This window comes from Halyomorpha halys, unplaced genomic scaffold (genome assembly GCF_000696795.3).
Source record: "Halyomorpha halys isolate HHAL.00 unplaced genomic scaffold, Hhal_1.1 Scaffold4.1, whole genome shotgun sequence".
NCBI classification, from domain to species: Eukaryota; Metazoa; Arthropoda; class Insecta; order Hemiptera; family Pentatomidae; genus Halyomorpha; species Halyomorpha halys.
In genome coordinates, this window is record NW_027116287.1 from 3,616,063 (window position 1) to 3,627,541 (window position 11,479).

Here is an 11,479-nt window from a genome sequence, read left to right on the forward strand (position 1 = left end):
AAATCAATAAAGTGCATTTATGGATAAATTTTTTTTTATTGTTTTAATAATGTTGCTTTTAAAAAGGATGTTCCGAAGAAGGAAATAAAGGAAAGTCTGACTGAATCCTGTATTTAAAATGGGCACTAAAACTTTTAAGAAATTACTTATAAATATCTTATAAAAATAAGGAATCAACTTTTTATAATTATAAAAATTTATAAAGCGTTTCTTCGGTTTGTTAGAAACAATCTGTTTAAATTATAAGTTTCAGAATTTAATGTATTATTGATGCTGCTTTATGCATAAACAGCTTCTGAAAGCATTTTTTTTATTTTTTTTATTGTATGCATAATTGATGCATACATTCTAAGTTTTTTTAATATCTAACTTATGTTTAAACAGTATTAAACAGTAAAATCATTTTTTTTTTTTTTTACATTACTCAAGATAACTTCTTTCTAATATAACTAATCAAGTCAACTCCTTGACTTCAGAGCTGCTTCAGCTGTAGCATTTATTTACTTAACTTAGTTAGTTCTCCCCAACTTTTGATTATTTTAATAAAAATTGTGTATAATTTGTATTCAAAATTTATGATCTACCAATTAATAGGTAGGAGGAATAAAAAATTGGGACTGTTTCAAAACGTTAAAAAAAATTAAATATTCAAAATCTAATAAAACAGTATTTAAATTAGACTGAATTTGTTAAAATATGAGCCCTAGTAGAGAGAGCTGTTATGTTCAATTGTTCCCGAGATAATTTTTTTAAAAGCAACATTTCATAAAAAATGTAAGTGAATTTATTGTAGGAAATCTATATCTCAGGAACTATGTGACGTACAGATGTCTATTAGCACTCAAATTAAAGTTAGTGTAATGTACTATGCAGGAGTTTATGACGTTTATCTTTGCAGCTTTTATAATATTTGCCAAAATAAATTGATTTATTGTTGTCCGGACACATTTTCATGTGCTAAATTTAATTTTAATATGTGAATATCATTAAAAAAAATACTATTCCTACGAAGATACGTGTAATAATCTACTTTATAGTAAGTTAAATTTCCTTTATTTTGAGTCCTGGGAGACATAACTACGTCTTATGGTCCTAGAGATATATTTTTTAAAAAAATCAAACAGTTTGCCTGAACAAGTAAAAATTAACATTTTGTGAATTTATTTTGTCAAATATCATAAAAACTACTACTCCTACAAAGATGAAAGTTATAAACTATTTTATAGTAACTTTAACTAGCTTTTATTTGAGTGCTGGCAGACATCTGTACGTCTTATGGTTTCTGAAATAAATTTTTTCATAAATCGATTTATTTTAGCAAATTTCATGAAATAAACATCATAAACTACTTTAGAGCTTATTAAACTAGCTTTGATTTGGGTGCTAATAAACATCTGTAAGTCAAATAGTTTTTGAGATATAGATATCTCAAAATTAATTCTCCAACTAATGATTTGTCTGTGCATTTTTTACGAAATGTTGATTTTTAAAAAGCTACATCTGAGGAACTATTGCACTTAAATAGCTCTATTAGGACTCATATTTTAGCAAATTTTCTCTACTTCAAATGATGTTTTCTGAAGTTTTCTATTATTGTAGGTAGTTTTAAAGATACAGAGCTCTGAATGAAAAATACTTTTTTTTTGAAACAGCCGCAATTTTTTTATTTCCCTATCTATACTTGGCAAACTCATCAATTTTTACTATTAATCTTACATAGTTTTCATTTAAATAATCAAAAATTATGGTAAAATAACTTCCTTTTTTTCCCGGATCTTGTACTGTGTAGAGAAACAACTCATTGGTAGCACTCTAATAGATATTTTAATGAATTAGTAAAAATATTTTACTTAGTAGATATAAATTTGCTGAATTCTAGGATACCTGGCTATAAAATTTCCTTCGTGAACATGAAAACTAAGAATACGATTGTGAAATTCCTTCATATAATAAATTTATTAAGAAAGTCTGTTAATTTTAATGTTGCTGAGTACACTATCATAATTTACCAAGGGTAAAATAAGATGGAAATGCCATCCACTGGTCACATTTACTAAAACATTAGTTACTACCTGGTCTGTTAGAAACTCAAAAGATCAACATGAAACGGCACCAACCACCGCAACCAAGAGAAGTGCTGTAACATTAGTTAATTTGCCTTCTGTTGACTTCTTTAGTTTTTGAATTGAATACCACTTCCCTACTATCCAATCTAAACTTTTAGGTCCTTTTGTGAATTTGAATGAACAGTCTAAGGGACGAATATAGGAAAACTCTATAAATTTGAAACTTTTACTACTAATCGATTAGAATGAAGTGGCACTTTATATAATCGATTTTTCATTTTTTTTTTTTGGTTCTCTCCAAATTGACTCTAACGATTGTTATTAAACTCGATTTATCAATGTACAATTGAATAGTCTTCAATGCCTGTTTTCTTATATTATATAATTATATTTAGCAGTTTATATTATAGAAATTTGATAGGGCTTAAATGCCGAATTTTTTAAATGGCTTCCTCTAAAGTATCTTTAGCTTCCTCTAAACTATCTTATATTATTAACAATAATTAAAAAAATGGCTAAATTTAAACCAAGAAAGGATTTGATAATTAACTTATAGAAATAAAATAACAAATATTTTTTCAAAGTTTAAACACGTTTCTGGAAATGGGAGTAGTAACATAGACGTATTATATATATCGTTGGTAAGTCTAAGATTTAAAAATATACATATTTAACATATATAGCCGTAAAAGATGATGGAGAATGATAAAAAATCAATAAATAAAAGGTTTTTAACTATACGAATTTGTCTATTAACTGGTGAGCGCATGCGCACAGAGTTTTTCCTTTTCACCAGTCTGATAAATGTTTCCATATCACCATACTTATAAAATAATTAGTTTTTTTAATTTTAATTAACCTATACATGAGCCCTTCAGTTAGCAGTATGACTGATTCTATGAAATAATTCCTAGTATATTCAACAGTGGTTCTATTTAAATTTATGCATTGAATGAACGGTTAAGCAGTGATGGTTAATTTTAATATTAAAATTTTGTATGGAGATATATTATTAAAAGATTTATTCATTTATAACAGTTGAAATTGGAGTTAGTTAGTGAAAGTTGTATAATTAAACATAATAAATAAGGAAAATCAAAATACTCTTACATTAAGATATTAAAAATTTAATTTAATGATATCTATAAAACACACAAATTCGTTCTGGGACCGTCATCAAAACTTTCACAAGTACCCTAATTGAGAGAGAGAGAGAGAAATACTTTATTTATTTATCTATACTGCCTAAATACATTAGGTTGCTATCTCACACAGCATACTTATCAATCCGTAATCGGACATATGTACATTACACATACATGGTATAATCAGAAAAAAAAAAAGAGATACAATAATAGGATATAATAAACAATTTTTTTCACCCCTACAGTTTCCTTTTACAATCCATTTCGGTCTGTACAACAAATACAAATGTTTCATTCATTCCTATTTTTTTTCCTCATTTCTGCTCCTCCAATTTCATCCTTTCACAATTATTCAATTCACCCGATCAACAAATTCGCTCTCCGGAATTCACCCTCCTAGATCCTCTTCAGTGACCCGCTAAAAAAATTCAATACGGTAATGTGAGATCAGACCATCATTCATAGTCACAGCAGTAGATCAGTCTACCAAGAACAAACAACTAAATACATTTAACGAGAATAAGAATAACACATAGATTAAAAGGAAAATATAATATAAAAAAAAACCGGTTACAGGAAACACTTGAATGGATAAATAAGTTTAAAAAAAAAACACAAATAAAAAAAAAAAGTGTGTTATTTAAAATATACCTTGACGTGTTTAGAATTAAATGTAGTATTTTTGGTATACATAGTTAGAAATCTATTGTGATGTTTTTGTATATCCTCAAAGTTTTCTCTGTTAGTAAAAACTGGTTTCAGTATTTTTTTTTTATAATCTAAGTTAATCTTAAGTTAACTGATTAGCTCTGTGAGGAATGCATTGGAATTTTTTATCGATATCTTTACATTCCGAAATTTTATTTAGAATTTTTTTTTAAATCGTTCGTGGTTTTTGACGTTATTTTCCTTTAAAGTCTGCGTCATTCGCTTTTGCAGTCCAACCTTTTCTATTCATGTCCTTTTGTCTAGCAGTGTCTGTGCCTTTGAATTAATGAATGAAAGAGCTTCCAAACCAAACACGACGAGGTTGTCAGGAATCTTCGATTACTATTCCATTCATGAGTTACGTTTGGACATCGCCCCTGATTCTTTTATAAAAGGAAAACTGGTGTGGCCATTAATTCTATTTCAATCGACTATTCTTTCACAGAGAGAACCATTTGAAATACCATTTTACCTGTGTTTTGTTTTTTATTTGATTTTACTTCGTTCGTATTTAAACATTTTATTTATTTTCATAGTTTCTAAAAACAAAAATCAAACTTATTTTGAGGAACTGAATTTGCAGGGAAAGAGGCAGGGGCCTTGAGTAAATCCAGAAATTATCTTAAGGTGGCAAAAAAAAAATAAATAAAATAATTAAATAGACTCTTTATATTTAATTTAACTTCCTTATGTTTTTATAGCTAAGGTCAATAAAGGTAGGAACCGGACTGCTTAGCATGGAATTTTAACAATTAAAGTCAGGAGAAAATTAGTTACTAATTGGAGAAAATAGTCAGGGGCGAAGTGCAATTTGAACTCTATCATTTGATATTTTAATTTACATTAATAAGGAACATGTTAATATTAAAATATTCCAGATGATTTTTTTTTTATTTGGGCTCTTCCCCCAGAACCTGTCAATGCTAAAAATACTTTTTTATATATCAGATACCATCCAAGTTTAAAAGTTTAAAAACAACATTTAATTTACACAAAAGTTTAATATTATTTATAATTAGCATTGTAGGGCATCTTACTGGAAAAATAATTACAAGTTTTATTTATTTTTCCTTTCTTGATTGTTTGTCTTCATGTCAGGATATTAGTTATTTATAATATTTGTAAATTTATAACATGGTAGTAAGGTGTGATATTTAAAATCCTAGTATACACTCTAGAGCAATAAAACTGGAACGCTTTACTTTTTTTAAATAACTTAATATTTTTTTTTTCATTTACTCTTAATGAGTTGTTGTTCCACTATACTATAAAGGGTTGAAAAAGACCAGGAGAGAGATTTATCCTTTGCATTTTTTCTCTAGTCTCCTTCCAAAGGGGATCGATAATGGTTTAGGTCATTTCTGCTGAACTTAAGTGTCGTTTAACATGAATCATACACTGAAGGCTGTAACTTGCTTGAGATCCAGCCAGCTCATGTTGCCAGAATTGTAAAAGAAATCAGAGGAATTGGTGCTTATTTAAGGTAATGCAAGATTACTCAGAGATAACTTTGTCAAGATCATGCTTAACAAATATATTAATTATTCACAAGCCATTATTACCATACCCATGCTCATGTATGCTAGTGCAAAAAGATTGCTTATGTATGAAATGAAATGAAAAAATAATTTTATTCTGGGACATATGTCCCTTAAGAATAAATACATGGTTCATATATTAAGATTTTTATCTGGCAAGAATTTACAAATTTTCAGATAGTAAAATGAAATTACATTGGAGTATTGGCTTAACTGCTGTTCATAATGTTAATCAATAACTGCCTATTTATTTGATTACAATGATGCAGAGGTTTGGTTATACAATAAGTGGAGGAATAGGTGTTGTTTAAAGGGAAGAATGGATGAGGACTGGCGAATGGAGATGGAAAGAGAATTCCAGAGGGAGTTCGCACGTATTACGAAGGATTTGCTAAAGAAGGCAGTTCTATATGAGGACATATATAAATTAATCGGTTGGAATCTGGTGTTGGATGAGTGGATGGATGAACAAAGAGTGAGGAGATCTAGGATATAGATAGGTTTTTTTGATTTTAAGAGCTTGGAAGACCAAGGAGGTATTGCCTTCAAGAGGTTGAATAGAGCCACTTCAACTCAGTATACCAGCGGGAGACTTGAGAGGGCCTTGGGAACCCAAAGTTAAATCTTACAAAGCAATTCATGAGTCTCTTCAGTCTCAACTGTAGTCCTGCAGATAGCCCTTCATAGACCAAGGAACCGTAGTCGAAGTGGGGAAGACGAGAGAGGATACTAGGAGCTTTATGAATTTCTTGAAAAGCAAGTGGAAAATCAGAAGAATGGAGTAGTTAGGTCAATCCCCTGATCTCAACCCGATTGAATACTTCTGGAAAGATATTTTAAAGTATGATCATCTCTCTGGATACGATCAATCAGCTGACAGCTGCCTTTCTTGAAGAATGTAAGGAATCAGCTGAGATATTCGATACTTCATCATGGGTATGACACGACATTTGCAGATTATCATCTGTGCCCGAGAATGCTATACCTCAAATTTATTTTATTTTTTAATCTTTTGAAGTGTTTATTTTCAATAAAATGATTAATTTCAATAATTCAGATAAGGGTCATTTTTCACCTTTTTTTTTTTTGTACCTGAGTCTATTTTTCCAGAAAAATGAAAAGCCTTCTGTCGAACAGAACTGATAATAATAAGGGTATTTGCTTAAAATATTTCGTAAAAAAAATATATTTAAGAGGCTAGGGCCAAAGTCTTGTAATTCCGCTCATTTAATAACTGTTATCGGCCTTTTTTCTATTGCCTTCATTTCTAAGAGCCTCTTAAAATTTGAGTGCAGGAATAGTTTACCTTATATTAAATTAAATACCTTATAAATAAAATTTTTATATGAACTGAATCTTATTGTCATTTCTTTTTATAAATAAATGCCTATATAAACACTTTTATTTTACTTTTAAGCTTTGATGATGTGTTATTGCCTAATACTTGCTATTATTTTTTCAGTAGGACAAGGTGCTGTTCCTGAAGGGCCTATGAACGCAGGAGAACTCCTCGCCCTTCTGTTCTCAGGCATTAGGCAAGGGGAACAATCAAGTAGGATGAGAGGTACCCTCAGGTTTGGAATCGCCAGGCGGTAAATGTCATCCTGGCACAACTATAGTCACCCCATCATGGACCTGCCTCCGACTAACTTATTCCAAATGTTAAAATAAGCAATGAAATAAATATTGAAAACATAAACTGAGAAGTCATTTTCACATTTAATAAATATAAGGTCTATCTCGCCTTCTTATGATACCTTAAATGTTATTTTTTATTAAATAAATACAACGTTTATTAAATAATGTGGCTTTTATTTAGACATATTTACTTTTATAATTAGTCTCAGAAAGTAGAGCTATTCTGAAATTGGATATTTAATATAAATTATATGAGTTGAAAGTACTTTGTTTTGGTCAATTCCTCTCTTCCTCCTTGCTACAGAACATTCTTAAACAACAAGCTAACCAGCATTCATCTTTATCCAGCACAAAAAAAAAACGAAATAAAAACATGGATAATATTCATATTATATATATAAATAATTGACCGTATAATTTTAAATATGAATATGGTCAGGTTTGGGGTCAAAAAAGAACAACAATAGTTAAAAACTATTTATTTTCCGACGTTTCACCCCACTTTGTAGAGCTTCATCAGGGTTGTTCAAGTTTATAGCTTTGTAGACTTAATAAGTCTGTTGAAGCTCTATAAAGTGGAGCGAAACGCTGGAAAAATAAATAGTTTTTAACTATTTTTGTTCTTTTTTAACCACAACCATCTACTTTATATATGGAAATATTCATGTTATATATAGGAAATTCTAAAACAGTATTATAGATGTATAGTAATATATAATATTTTAATGATAAAAGCTGTTCCAAACTTAGATTTATCAGCAATGGTTAAGTAAAACAATTGATAATATGATACTTCATCTCGTGCAGCATAAAAAATATTTGTTTGAGAATCAAAAAATAATAAGTGAGATGATAGTATAGGTCAATCGAGTTTAAATAAATTATGAACAGAAATATTGTGTTTATTTTATTTACCATTTCTTGACAATTTGTCCCATGTCCTACTGACCACAATTACGGGACATGATTTGTCCCTTATTTTGGTGATTCTTATGTTTTTAGTGTTTTTCTGGGTGAATTTGAGAAATTCTTTAACTGGAAAATTAATGGTTCAATTAATCAAAACATAGTGTTCCATGCCACTGCCAATGCATCAAAGGGTTATCTCTGAGCTGTTAAAATATTTCTTTTGGTAAAAATGTGGCAGAGTTGATTTGCTATTGTTTCCAATTTTTTTTTTTTTCAATCATTATAAAGTTATCATGATCAAAAGATGACCAACATATCTTTAATGCATGTTGATTTGTATATAGTTAAAAAAAAAAAATAGTTATACAGTAGAAAGTAATGAAATAAAATAGGATATTTAAAAAAAAAATCCACCATCTTAATAACATTAAAACATTAAAGTAAGTTTATAATTTATTTAGTAAACTTTTACTCATATTATAATTAAAATAGGTGCACATTGACCATATTCCGTTGACAGTATTCTTCACATAGGTACATATTTATAAAATGCCAAAATTATATTAAAAATTAAAATACTCTAAAATTACAAAATATCACAGATACTTTCAGGAAATGAAATTATATATACAGAAAAATACTTTCATTATTCTAAAAATTATATACAATATGTTCATAATAATATACATTATTTGTTGGACAATTCTAATCTAATTATTTAAAATTTTCATAATTTTGTTACAATTATATTTTCAGAATCGGCAAAGTTAATACTGCCTGACTTTTCCAGTACACTGAAACGTTTTCCTTCTGGTGGCCACTGGGCATTTTCAAAATCTCCTTCTAATTTTACAAAAGCCTGTCTTGATGTGTCAATACCACACCTCATCTTTTTAAATAATATCCTGTTAACAATGAAATCTTCAAAAAATAAACAAATTAAAAAGTTGACCAACCCCAAACCAAGAACAAGAAGTGAAAATTCATACGATGGTGGAAAACGTAATTGTAATAATTTAATAATCCAATTTGCAGGGAAAATTGTTATGTACGAACAAACAGCCGTCATTAAAACAACCGATGCAAAGAATATTTTGTTTTTATAGATAGGTTCTCGGTAGGGTGGCCCTTGTGAAAATGCAACAGCCATTGTAATGTACTGGAACTGAGATACTGTAAAAATCGAAAAGTTCTCATATGAATTATACTGTTTTCTATATTTAAAATGGAATGGTTGAAACCAAGGAAACTGCTGAACACAATAAAATGATAAGGTTTGAATGATAAGTATAGTAATAGCTTGTAATATTAACGATGCAATGGGTATGAAATTCATCATGCTCGACAAAGGTGTTTCAGAAACTATTGGACCTTTGTATGCTTTACTTTGACCAAAAAAGAATGCAAAATTCACCACGAGAAAAACATCAATAAAAAGGAACTGAAAGTCAGTTATATTACTGTCAATCCTGTATAAAAATAAGGTTGAGAAAAATTCGGTGAAACTATACAGAACCATAAATTTAAAAACACCAAACGAAGTTACTAATGCTGCTCTTCCTTCCCTGATCACTTTTGGAACACAAGAAATATTGGCGTTCTGAGATGTAAAGGGGGAAGCGACTGATGCTTCTGCTTCAGACAGCGATATCCCAACATGGGCAGCTTTCAGAGCTCCGCAGTCATTTGCTCCATCACCACACATTGCTAAAAAAAAAAATTAAAAGACAATCATAAATCTTTTAAGAACTCTATAATTAATTTATTTTATTTGGCAAAAAGATTTTAGATTATAATTGTTCATTTAAATTGAATATATATATATTTATATATATATATCATTTAATAGTCAAACTTAATTCAGATATTAGTTTATTAATTTATTATAAACAATATTATTATGTTATATTATAAATCAATTTTTTGTTTGAGAGTAGGTAATTAATTTAAAATATGTCTCTTGTAATTAATTAAAAACATCTTTTTATTCTTTCTCTCAACTATCATTGTATTTTTCCAACATTCCAGTCCTTTAGGCACTATCAAGAAAACCTTATATAGATATATCCAAGTTTAAAATTTTTCAATTACAGCTATTATTAATGCCCTCGTCGATTCATTAACAATTACACTTTTATGTGAATTATTACGTTAAACTATTTAATGCATTAGCCTCTTTTTTATCACTGAGTCATTAATAGATATTTGATATAAGGATCAAAAGAAGTTTGTGTTTTGAATTAATTGAAATAATTCATTGTTTACTAAATATCCAACTGAGCCAGAGGATGTAATTATAAGTAACTTTTTTAAATTTTAAATTAGGGTTTTTAATTATTATTCTTTGAACTTTATTTGATGAAAACAGTATATCTTCATATTATGATTATTAATCCATTGACTATACAGTGGTACTAAAGAGATTGGACTAATGGTAACTAAGATATTTAAAATATTAAAAAATTTGTCTGAACTTTATGACTATTTTATCAAAAGAGCTACAATTTGTTGAATAGTAAACTCAAAAAGAGTCTGCTATTAATAAGTTAACATAATAGTGTTGATTAGCTTATATTTACCAACAAAATACCCCATCTTCTGCAGTTCAAGCACGAGTTGTTGCTTTTGGTCGCTGGTCATTCGTGCGAAAACAGCACCCTGTATAACCAGCCGAGGGAGGAGTTCAGGTAATTTATCTCTGATAACTGCCCATGTTTTTCCAGTTGTCGCCAATCTCATCTTTCCTGTCTGTATGCCATCTTCTATAGCACCATTCATATGTCTATAACTCTGAAAATTTTCCTTCTATGAGTGAATATATTTTTGTTTAACAATGAAATATATTAACACAAATTTTCCTACAATTATATACTTTAAATTCGCATTTAAGGTAAATTAATAAAAACATTAATCTCATCATCAATTATCTTTCAATGCTGGAAGACTACTTAGTGTAAATAAGGAATAGAAAAATTACTTATAACCAGAAATCAAAGGAGTAACTTAACTTTGATAAACATACAAACTATAGCCTGTTTTCAAAACTTTGAGATTTTTTAATTGATTTGTTTTCTCCCATAAAATGTTACATTATCAATGTTTTTTATTTTTAATGAATTAAAGGAGTAATATTAATTGTGATAAAAACACAAGCTGTGGTCTGATTCCCAAAACTTAAACGGAGAGAGAATTGGATTAAAGTAAACTTTTTTCCAAAAAATAGTGCATATAAATCGCAGAAAATCTATCAATCTCTTAATTATTTTTTTAAAAACTAGTTTATTAGTTTTTAAGAAATAAATAACGAAATGAAGACCGAAAAAATGGAAAGCCCAAAATTTTCGCTCATTTTTAAATCTACCGCTCGATAAAAATTAATATAAAGTATTATAAATTCACCAATATTTGAGCCCTCATAGAACTATAAGTTTAATAGTTCCCGAAACACAGTTTTTCAAGAAACAATTTTTTATAT

General features: G+C 28.6%; 1 protein-coding gene across 2 annotated transcripts in view; it reads right to left on the minus strand.

Moving 5' to 3' along the window:
• Positions 1–8,422: 8,422 nt before the first annotated feature.
• LOC106688618 (polyamine-transporting ATPase 13A3) overlaps positions 8,423–11,479 on the minus strand; it is a 137,213-nt gene continuing 134,156 nt past the window's right edge. For both annotated transcript variants that reach the window (XM_067053119.1, XM_067053120.1), the window contains 2 exons: positions 10,584–10,794; positions 8,423–9,711 (listed from right to left, as the gene is read on the minus strand). In XM_067053119.1, coding sequence (XP_066909220.1) covers positions 8,732–9,711; positions 10,584–10,794 — 1,191 coding nt within the window. In that variant the 3' untranslated portion in view covers positions 8,423–8,731. The remainder of the gene's footprint in view (positions 9,712–10,583; positions 10,795–11,479) is intronic.